Genomic DNA, 16,339 nt, shown 5'->3' with positions numbered 1-16,339 from the left:
GCATTTATGTTTGATCAATGCAGACTTGCTGTGCAAGAGAAGAGACATTAAAAAACCTGACTGACTCCAAACGTAGTGTACACAAGGTTGGAGTTTTAAACAAATTATTTATATGTTTAGGAGAAATGTGCTGTTTCTTCTCTGCCTTCACTTGGTGGACACTAAATTGGTTTAAAGACTTATTTTGAAGGAGGGACCCGAGAAATATATTTTTGATTGTCCACATATTATCGTCAAAAAATGTCCACGGTGGTTCTACTGTATATGCATTCTTCCATCTTGCTTTCTCTCTCTTTCTCTCTCTCACACACATACACAGTCCATGAATTATGCTCTCATCCCAGTTTCACATACTATCGTCACGCTTGGCTGCTCTTGCTTGATAGACTGACTCATCGTTCATTCACTGTGACTTCCCCTCTGTTCTCTGTCTTCTCAGAGCCAGTTCAAGTTTGTGTGCGAGGCCATACTGAAGGTTTACGAGGAGGGCCTGGTGAAACCGCTCAAGTCCATGCTGTACGAATCCAACTAATGCGATACCAGCTTTTCCTGAAAATTATGCTGAAATTCACTGACAGGATCTTCTCCATGTGATGATATCGCAGCTTCACGACAGAGCGACGGAGAAGTATCTCGAGCCAGGAACACATGACATAAACAAAGCACTGCTGCACTTTATGCTGGCAAAGAGACTATATGCCAAGCTTTAATGAGGAGAGAAAGAAAGGACAAAAAATTAAATCTAACAATGGTAAATTAGGTACTTGTTGGGACTTTGAGTGTTCAGGGTTTTGACAAATATATATGTTAAAAATGAAAATAGTCAAGAGATTGCTGGTGCCATATGTAAGTGTGTAAGGGCAGGCCCATGAATGAATGAGAGTTTTTATATATGGTCACCTATTATTTTGAGACAAACAACACCTACAAAACAACTCACATCCAGGCCTGTGCTGCAGATGATTATGATTTTTTTTTTTTTTTTTTATATTTATTGTTTTAGTTTCAATTTTTGAGCCCCGTTCATGCAACATAACTAACTACTTACAAATCAAAATTTGTATTTCTTATGACAATTTTTTTTTTTCTGTTTGCTGTCAAACTAAAATGCTCTCAACAAGGACTTTAAAGCACTTTGCATTACAGCTGTGATGCAAAAGATTCAGCCTCTCGTGCAGAAGGAATAATATTTTGATTATTTACTCACCCTTGTGTCTTTCAAAACCCATATGTTCTTTCATCAATGGAACAAATGTTTTGAGAAATGTTCATGCTGCTCATTTTCATACAATGAAAGCCTACAAGAAAAAACAAAACATAATATTTACTATATTAAACAATAGCTTTGAGTGAGGAAAAGACTGAAATGTAACTTTAATTACTGAAAATATTACTCCCAGGTAGTAGTTGACACAATTAGTTATGTAATGCAAGAACCAGCGAGGCTGTTGAATATTAAATTCAGGGTCAGAAATTCACATATGGAAGATTCTTTTAAAATGCGATTGATTCTTTTCATAAAATATTTTAAATTCACACTGCTGTTTAGTTGAAGGAAGAATGCCATTCAGAAATTTGATCTTTCCAGAAGCAAACATTCCCTCAAAATGAACTCCCTTATCATTTAAAATCAGATATTCTATTAAAGGGATTAGTATCCCATGTAGTTGATGTAATATCTATGTTGCTTTTAGTTTTGTTGTTAAATCTGAACGTTACACACCACAGTGTGTCAAATGCAGTACTGTGTTGGGGGATCAGATTGGAGTTTGTTTATGGTTGACCTGTTTATTTCTTGTAGCAGACTGCACATGCAGAATATCTCTGTAACATTAGCCAGCTGAAAGTGTGTCCAGTATGTGTTATTACTGTATGTTTCTGCTGTCTGTCTGTATGTGTGTAAGTGTGTTTTATAATACTGGTAATGTGAATGTAATAGCCCAAATCACATGTTCAGGTTTTCTCTAGGCCTGGTTCAACACATTAGAGCTGGTGCCTGGTACAGACGATGATTTTATTTAGTTTATTTAATTTAGCCCTAGTTTTATTGAACAGTCTTATGTTTAGAATCCATCAAATCCAACATTGGCATTGGCTTTGACAAAATAGCATTGGCTTCTCATGCTAAGGTGTTGCTGTTTGAGAGTTTAGGGAACACAATGTCTGCTAAATGAATTGTGTGACTCATTGCCCAGTTTCACAGGTTGCCTGTAGTTGAACGCAGAGTTGTCCATGCCTTTACTCTTTGTAAGGTACTATCTACTTTTACAGTCACTCATTTGTCATTTCTCTGTGGTCATGCTTGCTGGAAAACCTTGGTTTTAAGACCAAATAATTCCTTTCTATGCTCAACAGGTTACAGGTTTTACCAAAAGACATTTAAAACAGGAATGCGACATGCAATTTGGGAGAAACTACACGCCTCCTGTCTTGTGGGAAAGACAGCACTTTTTCAACAAAGATGTACAATTGTAGACTGGTGTTAACATTTATTTGCTGCAAATAACAAGGTCAAGTTGTGCCACTTGTCCATTTTTATGAAAATATTATAGTGTACATACGATGTTGTATATTAAAAAGAAAGTCTTTAAAATAAAATAAGGTGTGTGATCTGGGTCATTTTTGCATTAAATATATTCTGTTTTTTGTACATTGCATATTTGTACATTTTAATTCCTTTGATTTTGGTTTCTAATGTTACAGAAGTTTCGAGCCCTCAGTAACCAGTGGGTGGTGCTGTTGGAAAAACAAAATACAGAGCACCTGCAAGCACCTGATAGTTTGAGGGTTGTGTTACTCATGTTTTAGCTAGAGAATAGGGATTTTTCAAGTTATAATAATTAGTTTTTTCCCCCCCAATAATATCTGCAAATTATACATTTCCAATCCATTCTATACATTTTTAAAATAAATACAGTAGCCTACATGTCAAAAGTTTGTAAAGTTTCTTATACTCACCAAAGCTGCATTTATTTATTTAAAAATACAGTAAAAACAGCTATATTGTGAAATATTACAATTTATATATATAAATATATGAATATATTTTAAAAAATGTAATTTGTTCCTGTGATGGTAATGTAGAATTTTCAGCATCATTATTCCAGTCTTCAGTGTCACAATCATTCAGATATGCTGATTTGCTGCTCAAGAAACATTTATTATTATCAATGTTGAAAATAGTGTTTGCTGCTCAACATTTTTGTGGAAACAATGATACCATTCAAACATTTGTGGACTTGTGATAAGATTTTTTTTTTAAAAGAGAGAAATTAAAAACTTTTATTCATCAAGGAATTTGATCATTAAATTGATAAAAGGTGACAGTAAAGACATAATGTTACAAACAAATTCTATTTAATAAATGCTTTAACAAGTTTAATACATACATTTAATAAATGGACATAAATGCTGTTCATTGAACTTTCTATTAATCAAAGAATCCTGAAAAAAGTACCACCATTTCCACACAAAAAATAAATAAAAATGTTAAGCAGCAAAAACATTCAACATTGATAATAATCAGAGGTGGACAAAGTACACACTTCCTTACTTGTGTTAAAGTACAGATACTACTGGTCAAATATTACTTCGTTACAAGTAAAGGTTGTAAGGAACTCGTTTTTAAAAGTACTGTATCAAAAGTAAATGTCAATGTATTGTTTTATTATTGTTGTATGTAATACTTACAGTACCTTATGCCTCTGAATCTATGCCTGCCTACCCTCATATCAATTTCAAATGTATTTCTAGAACACAGTTCCAGTAGTGGGATTGAATGTGAGATTGAATAAGTGCACTCAATAATGTCCACAATGGTTCCCTCTTTATCATTTTACTATGTACCACAACAGTACCTTTTACAAGGGAAATATGCAGATCCGTTACACAAAGTCCTGTGAGAATTCGGCAAAACACCGTCCCTTTAAATGTAAATCCACTTTTAGGGATTTACGTGACGTCATTTCCTGAGGTGAAACCAGCCATCCCACATCCCACAAGCTTTCGGAGCAGGGAGAATAGCAGTTACACTTATCTAAAAAAACAAGAAAGAAAAAAAAGGTGGCTGTGCCACACTGTGGCTTAGAAGATGGATATTTCAAAGCACAGAGTTGTTTGTTGATAAAAGCCGATGCTAGAGGACTCTTTCATTGGCGGAATATTCATCAATCTGTTGTAAGTATAGCTTTTGTCTTTGGTCTGACTGAGGATCAACAAGTGGATTCGCGCCTCGACTGCGATTGTCCCGGAGGTGCACGCGATATATAACGTTATCGGAACAAAATTAGATGAATCACCGGTGTATAGCCGTATTTTGATTTCTAGCTGTTTGTGTCATTAAACGCTAATTTTTAGATAGTTAATAAATGTCAGTTAGGTCGGTGCAGTATTTCTTACGCAAACAGGTGTCAGTGGAGTTCAGTCAGTCAGCGCGTGATCGTGAGCTGCACGGTACAATTTTGATCGAAGCATGAAATAGTTTGGAAAATGCGCGTGCACGCATGAGAGCAGCGTTAAACGTTTGATGTTTTGTCCGCCGTTATTTTCTTAAAAGGTGCTTCAGTGTTGGTAAAACGAGTGTGTAATTTGAAGACAAAGTAATGAATAACTTGTAGGAACAGCAAAGAACCGATCACTGTCTAGTAACACTTAATGATATTTTGCTGTAAGGAAAATCAGGAGATTTAAGTATAGTATATTTAGTACAGTTAGTACAACTGCAGTTGTAGTTAGTCTCTAAATATCTTAGACCATTATTATTATAAATACCATCGTTTAATTTATAGAAATTATATTCTCATTGACATAACTATGGTAAGAAGACGTTGATGTTTTACTTGTGATGTCTTTTTACTTATTGCTGTGGTCTTATTACAAATTACTCAGTAGTTACTGTACAATTCTACACAAAAACTGAAGTGAATTTTTATTAGGAAATAAGGGGCCAGCTATGATTTTAATACAGTCTTAGTTTCTATTGCTGCTACTTAACCATAGGTTTACTGTGGTAAGAACAATTTCAGATTTTCACAGAGGTTGGCCTGAGTGTAACCGAGATGGTCTTTCTTTCAGACTGGACTAACACATCTTCCTGAATATGCTGAGCTTCCTGCGCCGGACTCTGGGTCGGCGGTCCATCCGCAAACATGCAGAGAAAGCTCGACTCCGGGAAGCCCAGCGAGCCACAACACACATCCCTGCTGCTGGAGATGCCAAGTCCATCATCACCTGCCGAGTTTCTTTGTTAGATGGCACAGATGTCAGTGTTGACTTGCCGGTGAGTAGACTAATGCACAAGTGTTGCACAGTGTTTGGCTTACTATGGTTTTCATAAACAGACCTATTTGTTTAGTCAGTTTCAGTGTTCTTAACAGTTGTACTTGTTGTGATGCACTCTTTTTTTGATTGAGTTGTGATTTGTTTTTCTTGAGTTGCTCAAGTTAAAAGGTGTCCTTGATTGAAGCTCAAGGTTGAATCGGCATCAGTTTTCAGCCTGTACTTTGACAGATACTCCAGACAGTATGCCAGAGAGAAAGCTCTCCATTGTCCGTTGCTGTTTGAGGCTGAAAACCTGAGAGAGTGAAACTAGACATCACTGTTTAGTGACTACAGATGTGCTTAGCACTTGTTACTTGACAAATGAGAAGTCTTTACTCTCAGCTTTGTAATTATGTTAAGATTAGGAATTCCTTCAAAGAAGCTTTTTTACTTATCACATCCACTTAAAACTTATTTGTGCTGAACACTCATAATTTATGTTTTCAGTACCATTTCCACCCTCAACCTTTTGCTATTGTGTCTTAATGACTTTACTCTGTCTTAGCATGTGAAATGAGAAGCTGTGTTCAAGCTGAGGGTTTTCGGCCATTTTTCCTACAAGTGCATCTTGACAGAATAAAGCCTACATTGTATCATATTTGATGCAAAAACTCCCGTTAGCAATGAAGCTCTCTGCGCTGTGCAATGAATCACTTATTGACACTGTGTTTATACTTCGTTGGTTATAATGAAATGATTCAGAAGCTGGCAAAACTTGCGCCGAACAAAAAAACACCATTTTGACTAATTTAAACATCTGATTGACCATTGAGTTCACACACTCAACAGATATGTCTGTGATTCGCTACAAAGCTAAACGCTGCAAAAACACATTGTAAATAGAAACCTTTGACACACTTCATGGAGTGCTTACACAAATAATCACGGGAGCGTTTTAAAGTAGCTGACTATCAGCGGGTACTGGTTCTTCAGAATGGCAGGTATTGTCATATTATCATCAAATTAATCTTTGGCAGGACTAATATTTAAATATTTTTTTAAATGCAGAAAAAAACCTGATTCTATCGTCAGATTGATAGTCTTTTTTTTTTTTTTTGCAAAAAAAAAAGAAAGAAGGCCTTTTAGTATCAATCCAAAAATGTCTACCTTTAGTTTGTGGTACACGTCTTTTTGCTGTGAAAGTAAACATAGGCTAATAACTTTTATATTGTTATTAATATTTCAAGATAAACATTTAATGGACTAAAGAGGTTTGCTTGATTACCCATACATCCTTTTTTAGAAAAATGATGTTAGCTTGTGTGAATTAAATATGAGCCAATAGGCTTTTGAGGAATGATTATTTATACATCTCTCAACCTTCATTGTATTTCATTGCATTTCATTGCATATGTTTTGCCCCCAAATAAAACTAGAGAGCTTTTCTCATCAAAACTAAGCATTTATATATTATGTAGTGACAACTGATATTCATAATAAGCATTTTATGTAAGTAGTCTGCTATATTGTAACTGTTATAAAAATCTAATTGATTTACAAGCTATCAGACAATTATCTTACTTTTGGACTTATAAATAATATTTGATTTGAATTGCATATTCTTGCTCAGTTTGGGCCTCTGAATAAAGTTGAGTTTTGTTCATCATTGAGTGTGATATTAACACTATATAGGGTGACCACCTGGTCATTTCTCTGTTGCTGGTTAGCAGACGTGATTTTTGCGAAACAATGCAGGACACTTGGGCGAACAATAACTTATTAGTGACACTGGATGATAATATGCTTTAAGTCACCAAAAACCTGCAACAAACGATTATTTTGATAATCGATTAAACTAATGATTATTGGAACAGTTAATTGACTAATCATTGATTTATTTCCCTGATTAATCATTAGGCTTTGATCAATTATTCCACTTTTGCAGTTAGTTACAATATTGAGTTTATACCTATTTTAACTAATAAATAAAACAAGGAAATCACCTCAGCTTTTTATAATGTATTTTTAATGAATTTCGAACCTGAATCTCCATCAGGTTTTCTTTCCTCCTCAGAAGTCATCAATAGTCCAACTGTTACAATGAGTGGTACTGTGTTTTTGTTAAGTCTGGAAATTGTAAAACTTTTTAATGATTAAAAATATGAATATGTAATATTGTGCATATTCTTTTAGAAAAATGCTCGTCTAGAGTTCTTTTTTTATTATTAAAGGAGCCGTATGTAAGATTGTGGCCAAAACTGGTACTGCAATCACTTTCAAATTACTGTAGAGCGGTGTATCCCCTCCCCCTCCCCCTGACTCGAGGTTGCCAGATAGGCTGCAGGATCCAGCAGGAACGTTTGTAGCTGCAGCTGTGGTAACTAGAGCTGAGCTGGCAACCCGGATGCCGAAACACTACTGACTTCGTGATTGGTAGATAGGTGGAGGGTGGCGCTTCAGGCCAAAACACAAGATGACAACATCAACATCAGTTGAGGGCTGCAACTTCACTTTTTAAATGACAATATCCTGGCCGTACTACTGTTGTCAGTGATGTTGAAATGAACATGATTTCTTAATGTCTAGTGACATATCAGGGCCATTTTATGATTAATTGAAATACATTTCTTACATACAGCTCCTTTAACTATCGAGTTTATGGTCACTAAATGGTTTTCCTGAGGTAAAGGTAACATTCTGTGACATTGTTTACAAGCTGTTTATTAACGTCTTTCTGCGGTTGAAACACTGATTAAGTGATTTACATGAGAGATGATTAATTTCAATTGTACTGTAACTTTCAACATACTTTTTGATGTTCGTTCATGTTTATTTTGTCCTGTAATAGTAGTAAAGAGGAAGAGATGATAGGTTCACGACACGTGCCGCTTGAACTGCTACAGTGATCTGTCACGCCACCATTAAAGAGCGCCAAAACCACATTTATTGTTTGAATTCTGTAGGAAAATTGACAGAATTCAAAAGCTGAGACTTTATTTGATATCAAAAGTAATCTGCTCTGTCTTATCTGTTGGCGAGTTGTCTGTGTCCTCTTTGCTCTGCAATGTATCTTACACTGTATTCCACAACAAAAAATATTTGTCGACACTTTTTTTTTTTTTTTGATAATGTCGACGAATCGTTTCAGCCCTAGTAGCATGGGGTCATTGGACTGTGTGGCAGAATCCTGCAAGGGACATGTTTGTTTGGTAAACCCATACCTGTCCCGACCCGTTTGACATAAAGGCCGCGACCCAGAAGAGTACCCGCATTAAATCTACTGCATCAGGTAGACAAGAATTATTTATTTTCTCATGTAACGCAAGCAATCAAACCAACATTAGAGTTGATGCATTTAAGAATAATAGACATGCAGCCCAACACCGTAATAGGGCTGTCACTTTTGTGAAAAAATCCTGTTCGATTTTTGAGACATAAGTGTTCATTGAATCGATTGTAAAATCGATTTTCCATGTCTAAAGACGTTTCCATATTAAACGCCAAATATGGGCAAATCCACGGACAACTAACAGGCATTAGGACGAACGTAAAGAGGACGCTTGAGACACGCACAAGTGAGCAAATATTCCTGATGATTTATTGGCTTGAAGTTTCGTGCACAATGACAAGCAGGAGTGTAACATTCTCGAAAAACAATAAGCTGAGTGGACTGCCATAACATCAATGAAAAACATTACTGCAGGCTTCAACATGGCTGTGTTTACGATTAGAAATGTCAAACAAATTTCACCTGCATAGGCGATTGCAGACCCGTAGCCCGAATCTGTATCTGTTTGCATGAGACTGTCTGCATACCGGCAGAATTCACAGTTTTGTTGTAAAAAGAGACACATTATGCAGCAGTATAATTTGCTGTTATGTGTGTTTGTCAGAGCCTGCAGTTGCTGTGTGACGTGTGGGCGTATCGTGACGAGCTGAACGCGCTCCGAGAAAAGACCGTTAAAATCGATTCCCTATTTTCGTTTTCGAAACTTGCGTTGGTTGGTCCGATCGATTGTGCAATCGATTTTCGAACGTAAAGTGACAGCCCTACTACACTGTAATAATTAAAAGAAAAAAGGATGAGAACGTGCATCTGTCATGTAAACAATACAAAACTTTTGCCTATATGTGAACATTCTGCCCTACAGGCTAATGTGCATAAATCAAACAATAGGCTATACAGATGCTTAGAGGTCTCTATAAATTAAAAGGACATATAGCCAAATATGAGCCTTTACTGTCATTTAATATCAGGGATATTTTAGCGGATTCACTCTGCATTTAAATCTGCGAATAGATTATATACAGAAAGTGAGCAATAAGCGCTCCTTTAATGACTGAAGCTGTCAATCACTTCAGTTGCAGCGCGCAAACGCCAGTGCTCAACGCTGCAAATCGCGTTGTAATTAGAAACCTCTAATTCTTCAGAGAATTCTACGGAGTGTGAACACAAATAAGCACAGGACCGTCTGAAAGCAGCTGCCTATCAAGTGGGTACCGAACTGAGTCAAAATAGTCTTGGCTATTGCACCCGCAGTCCGCCCATGCCTATTGATTCCCGACCTGCACCACAAATGACAACATAAATATTATTCCACCCGTTACATCAAATATTAGCGGTTGACCCGTCCCGCTCGCAGGACTCTGCTGTGTGGACAGTGAATGACTTGATCCCCCTCAGCTTCTTAATGCCTTTGTTTACGCTGTGGTTGAGCCTCTGGCAGGATTTTCTCTGACCTCCACCTGAATGTGTTAGGTATGATGTATGACTGAGTGTGTTGTTAAATTCAGTTTATTGCGTTTCTGATCTCCATTCCTAACTAAAGTTCAGTATTTCCATTAACTGATGTTTTAGTGCATTTTAGTTGTTTGTGTTAATATGTGCACATTTATGTGCTACCTGTATTACTGTATAACAAATCTAGTATAAGTTCCCTTGGTATTTCATCTGTTGTCATTTTAATTGCGTAAACTACCCATATTTTAAAATAACCATAGTGATCTTGCACCAATAATAATGACTAATTGTCTGTGGTTTGCAACCCATTCAGACTCCACTTTCTGAATGCAACATAGTGTGGTCATGTCTTAATATTGCAAACTGTTTTTAGACTCTTTTTCTTTTTTGTACATGTGATGATTTGGAGCTCTTTCATGGTTGAGGTCAGCTTATATTAAAGGCTTAAATATATTTGGTTTTGAGGCATCAATTTTAGTCCCTTATGTGGTCTTGCACCCAAAGATTTCATTGTGTTACATTTTTATTTATTAATGCAGTGAGGAAGGCCTAATAGATGTTAGCTGTTTACTGAAGGCACTGGGTTTTGTTCATCCGTCTGATAAGGATCACTGCGATCTCTGGGCTGGTCACTGTAGATTACTAATGGTGGCCTCTTTGAGGCTTGACAAGGATTTCAAGTGGGATTCACATTCACATAGGCTAGTAGTTAAATCTAAGATCGTAATCTGCTTCTTTTTTTTGTTTTGTTCTTATTTCAGATAGTTGGCACTACTTTTTTGTTGTTGTTTTAAAGATTCCCTCTGATCTGATCTGATCTGATCTCTGATCTGATTCCCTCTCATACACAAGGGAATGATGAACATAAACTGAACTAGTGGTGACTGATAAATTAGAGGATCTTGATCTGTTCCAAACTTCATAACCAAGAGTAAACAAACCCATTAAATGAGCAGATTCCAGTCTAAAAAACAAACTTTTATAGCGAAAGTTATCAATTTATTCAACCTCATGCTTTTCCAAATGCATATGACTTGCGTCAAGTCAGTTTTTTTTTTTTTTTTTTTTTGGCAAACATTAATGCTAAACTTTTCCACAATGAATAGGCTAAGCTTTTAAAAAAGGCATTTTTTTCTTTTTTTTTCTTACCTGTTGTTTTTAAAGACTGATATTTTCTGGTCTCTTCTTCACACAAATTAAGCACCAAAGTACAAAAGACAAACCACTGCTTCTCTCTAGACAAAGAGACAACAAACCTATTCTATAGTACTCTGCTTCTGAGAAAGAAGAGACATAAATATCTTTACAGTTCGCAAGCTGCACAAACATGCAATGACCATCTGGTGCATCTCCAAGGAAAAGCCTTTCAAACAGTCACCCTGGATACCCATAAATGCTGAATCGATGTTTCACTGCTCAGTAAGAAAGTGGATGTTTCAAGTTCAATTAATTTTCTGGCTTGACATGTATGTTCTCTAACTCTTGAGGAGTGAAGCCAAGCCCTACACAGGAAAGCCCAGTGTCACAAATCATGACAAGCATACTTTAGGGCTGAGTCAACCTGTTTGTTTAGTGATTTTGACTATTGGCTTTTCTTTTTTTAAAGCTCTAATTTTGGTAGTGCATCTAAGAGATAGTTTTAGAATGCTGACAATGGGCTGTTTTTATTATAGAAGCGGTGATCTGATATTTGAAGTTACTTTCTGTCCTGCTTGCTGGAAGCAGACTGAGGAATGTAACTGCGCCTCCAAAGGCTGTATGTTGGCCTAGCAGCCTGGAAAACCTCAGCTGAACAATGAGAGTTCTGAGCCTGGGGTTCACTCAAGCACACAATGGACTCTTTGTCTGCATTCTTGCAGCTCGCTGGGATGCTTTGTACACTATGCCAACTCACTGGGGCCTGCGTGAGCATCCGGTGCTGAGCGCCTGGACTACGGTTAAACCGGCCTTCCCAACTTGGAGCAAAGCAGTTGGGTGAGATGCTTGTGTGTCAGCACTCTTTAGTTTATACATGGAGATACTAGCATGGATGTAGCTGTCCATAAATTACTATTTTGTTTATTGTAAGACTAAAGATAAAGGGGTTTGTTTAGATTTTAGATTAGATTATCTGGAATCAAGAAATTTAAACTTAAAACTCACTGATTTACTTATGAGCATCCATGAAGTGGCCCCATTGTTAATCGTCTCTGCAGTAACATTTATCACTTGTTTTTTAATCCAACCATGTGAAATATTTGACACTATCTTTGGTGGTCAAGGGTCAGGGTCTTCCTTCGTTGAAAAGCCAGACTGTGACTCATTGGTTTGTCAAGATGTGGTTTGAAATCAGGCACAGTTGAAGTCAAGTGGTTGAACTGTTGCTGAGTTATCACGGTTAAGACAGAAGAGCTCTTCTTGCAGTTTGGAAATTGGGATTTTGTGCCTTAAAGGGCTGAGGTTTTTTATATTCCCATATGGTTGGAGTGTTTAGAATGGATTTAAACAGAATATTTAAACTGATTCCAAGGATCTAAGGCCGCGTGTCCACCAAACCGTTTTTAGCCAGCTGAAAACGCTAGGCGCTTTTTTTCTTTCAGTTGAGACACTTTGGTTGCTCTGATACGGAATATCCTCGAAAGTGTTACTAGTATCTAATATCACAAATAGTTTGTTTCTGTATTGTTTCTATATTAAAAATGTCGATGCAATGTCTATTTGCTCTGGCTCTTGTTTTAAATTATTTTGTTCCGTTATTATGCTTGTTGATGCCATCTGTTGGCGTTGTACAAGCAGGATGTGGCGGTTGGTCAGTGTTGTATTTGTCCCGCTCCTCCTCCACTGTGATTGGACGCTTGGGTAAAAAGTGACAAGTGATGAGCTCTGCATTTTACCCAAAGTTGAACAATCTTCAACTCTCGGCGACCGGTAAAAAAACTTAGAAGTGCTCAGTGTGAAATAGACAGCACCTCGTTATGCTGCTGGCGTTTTAAAAACGCAGCGCTCCCATTGAAAACAATTGGGAAAATACACTAGCCTCGGGAAAAATGCTTTGGTGGACACACGGCCTAAAGGTTTTGCTTTAGATTTTTTGACAATCACAAATAAAGCCTGCATAAATACTTAATATTACATAATGTAAGTTTAAACGCCTGAAACCCACTATTGACTGTTAGTATTTAAATCATGTTCTCTCTCTCTCTCTCTCTACAGAAAAAAGCCAAAGGTGCAGAGCTATTTGAGCAGATCATGTATCACCTGGACGTTGTCGAGAAAGATTACTTTGGACTGCGCTTCATGGATTCTGCCCAAGTCCCGGTAAGAACGAAAGGATTTCTAGAAAGTGGATGCAAAATTTGCTTTGATATATGATCATCTGATTATTATGATAATTTCATGTTAATTACTAACAATCTATTTTGTATAAAGCGCTGTATTAAATATATCAAATTAATCTCACATAAAATTTGGCTGAGAAATTATTGTGTTAAATGAGAAATAGACTAGAGAAGTAGCTTTAGAAAGAAGTATTTTATTTGATTTAACAGAATTTAGCACACACAAACTTTTAGGCTACAAAGGGCCTTGTTTTTTTTTTTAGATATATTTACAGACCTAAACAGTTATATATTCAGTTATATACAGTTAAATATCATCTTTTATTTTACACAAAATAAAGTAAGTCATCCAGATTTGAAACGACATGAGGGAGTAAATGTAAATAAACAGATTTAAAATTTTTGGGCAAACTAACCCAAAAATATTGAATTATTTTTTAATGAAGTGATACTCTAAATAAGAAACAAAACCTGCCACTAAGGTGGCGATAAATGTCTAAATGAATAAGTTATTGAGTCATTCATTTGATTTGTTCAAAAGCTGATTCATTCTGGAAGGATGTAAATGGCTCTCTTTGTGAATGGGCCATTGAATCATTGAATTCATTTAGAAACGAAGTACCAGGTGTGTTCAACATGAAGCGGTGCTGCGCAAACCGTTTGGTGTATGACATTAAAGTACCGCGATTCGAAAACATATGGGCCATCTGCCCTCTAATCGCTCTCGCTGTACTTTGAATAAGGCCTAAGAGATTGATTATCCTTTAATGCAGGCAAAACCACACAGCAATTCATGGGTTAAACTGTAAACCATCAAGAGTGTAAAAAAGACACTCTCTCTCTCTCTCTCTCTCTCTCACTCTCTCTCTCACTCTCTCTCTCTCTCTCTCTCTCTCTCACTCTCTCTCTCTCTCTCTCACTCACTCACTCACTCACTCACTCACTCACTCACTCTCTCTCTCACACACACACACACACACACACACACACACACACACACACACAGAGAGAGGCAGAGTGAGATCAAATGCTCAGTTAGAGACAGTTAGTGGAGCCAGAAGATTCAACAACGTTTTAAAGGTGCATTGTGTAATATTTAGGAGGATCTATTGACAGAAATGCAATATCATATACATAACTGTTTTCAGTGGTATATAAAGACCTTACATAATGAGCCGTTATGTTTTTTTATTACCTTAGAATGAGCCATTTCTATCTACGTACACCGTGGGTCCCCTTACATTGAAATAGCCATTTTGCGCCGACATGTTTCTACAGTAGCCCTAAACGGACAAACGCGTTTCGTCACTATGTTGTTCTTTGTATAAAGAAGCTAGCTGAAGTCAGCGAATAAAACACTGACTCAATGATGAACAAGTAACAATAATATTCGCAATAACATCGTTTTACTGAATAATTAAGTAAACCTAATTTAATTTCTTAATTTATCTTTGTAAAGAAACCTCATTGCTTAAAGGTGCTCTAAGCGATGTTGGGTGACGTCACTTCTTGTTGACGTTTAAAGTATTGTCAAACAAAACGGAGGCTAGCTAGACCCTCCCTCCTCCTCATCCGCGCACTAACCCCCCAAACCCCGCCCCCAAATCCTTCTTGGCTGGAACAGTTTGTTATAATAATAATAATAATAATAATAATTCATTACATTTATATAGCGCTTTTCTTGGCACTCAAAGCGCTTTACATAGAAGGGGGAATCTCCTCAACCACCACCAATGTGCAGCATCCACTTGGATGATGCGACGGCAGCCATATTGCGCCAGAACGCCCACCACACACCAGCTTACTGGTGGAGAGGAGACAGTGATGAAGCCAATCAGTGTATGGGGATGATTAGGAGGCCATGATGGACAGAGGCCACTGGGCAAATTTGGCCAGGATGCCGGGGTTACACCCCTACTCTTTCGAAAGACATCCTGGGATTTTTAATGACCACAGAGAGTCGGGACCTCGGTTTAACGTCTCATCCGAAGTTATGTTCCGTGGTGCAGGTTAGCCCAGTTTGTTTTTCATGCCGTTTGTGGAGCCTGGGGTGTCTACAGAGACCACGTTTTTTACAGTGTTTTCAGGGGACAGGCAGCTAGCGGATGGTGAGGAGATGTTTGCTGTATGTGACAAAAAATGTTTTGGCCTAAAAAACGCGTTACATCGCTTAGAGCACCTTTAACTGGCTACTCTCTGCTGTCTCAGACAACATCTTTTCCTGTCGGCCACCGTAACTTCTGTTGGTTGCAATCAGCAACCTCACCACTAGATGCCGCTAAAAAATACACAGTGCACCTTTAAACAAAAAAATTACATCTGACCATAAGTAGTCTTTGATAATTTCTAAACACCCAAATGCAATACCTAAAAAAAGTAAGTCATTATGTAACAAGAATATGAACAACCCTGTTTAAAAATAGGCCTATACAGCCATCTATACTATGGTATGACATTTGATTTTATTTATTCCGTAAACCAGATAGTGCTAATCTGGCTATTTTTAAATTACATATACTGCATTAATTAAAAATAAAAAAAATCTAATATTTGTATTAATTTATATAAAAAATAAATGGTGTATAATTTATTGTTTAGAAGATACGAGACACGTTGGTTTGTCAATGAATATATTGTATCGTAACCCCTGTATCATTGCCAGATTCTTGGCTATACACAGCCCTATTAGAATATTTCAATGTAATGTTACATTTACGTCAGGCAAGCCATTCAATGTCCATATCTTATTAGTTACCTAGAGAAATATTTATGGAGAGCAGCGTGCTGTATTAGGCTACATATTCATTATATTTTTAGTTAACCTGTTAGTGATATATTTATTTTTAATGTATGTACAGTTACATTTATTCATTTATCAGATGATTTTATCCAATTGTATGTTTAAATAAATCTGTCTTGAAAAGAAATTATTACAACAATTGTTTAAATGTTTATATTTCTCCAACAAATTTGAGTAGAAAGTAATTTCTGTTGATATAAAAAGTTTATATAGAAATTGTCT

The 16,339-nt window shown here is 36.8% G+C and overlaps 2 protein-coding genes across 6 annotated transcripts in view; both read left to right on the top strand.

Moving 5' to 3' along the window:
* Positions 1-2,601, top strand: part of ptpn4a (protein tyrosine phosphatase non-receptor type 4a) — a 48,471-nt gene extending 45,870 nt beyond the window's left edge. For 2 of the 3 annotated variants that reach the window (XM_084121491.1, XM_084121490.1), the window contains exon 27: positions 440-2,601. In XM_084121491.1, the coding sequence (XP_083977617.1) occupies positions 440-532 (93 nt within the window). In that variant the 3' untranslated portion in view covers positions 533-2,601. The remainder of the gene's footprint in view (positions 1-439) is intronic. The other variant, XR_014607400.1, reaches the window with a different exon arrangement.
* A 1,384-nt stretch (positions 2,602-3,985) lies between these two features.
* The window catches only part of epb41l5 (erythrocyte membrane protein band 4.1 like 5), a 40,628-nt gene continuing 28,274 nt past the window's right edge, over positions 3,986-16,339 (top strand). For all 3 annotated transcript variants that reach the window (XM_084121493.1, XM_084121494.1, XM_084121492.1), the window contains exons 1-3: positions 3,986-4,176; positions 5,074-5,278; positions 13,193-13,297. In XM_084121493.1, coding sequence (XP_083977619.1) covers positions 5,099-5,278; positions 13,193-13,297 — 285 coding nt within the window. In that variant the 5' untranslated portion in view covers positions 3,986-4,176; positions 5,074-5,098. The remainder of the gene's footprint in view (positions 4,177-5,073; positions 5,279-13,192; positions 13,298-16,339) is intronic.

Source organism: Abramis brama (assembly GCF_963993115.1).
Source record: "Abramis brama genome assembly, chromosome: 8".
In the NCBI taxonomy this organism is placed as follows: domain Eukaryota; kingdom Metazoa; phylum Chordata; class Actinopteri; order Cypriniformes; family Leuciscidae; genus Abramis; species Abramis brama.
This window is presented reverse-complemented; position numbering and strand designations above follow the sequence as displayed.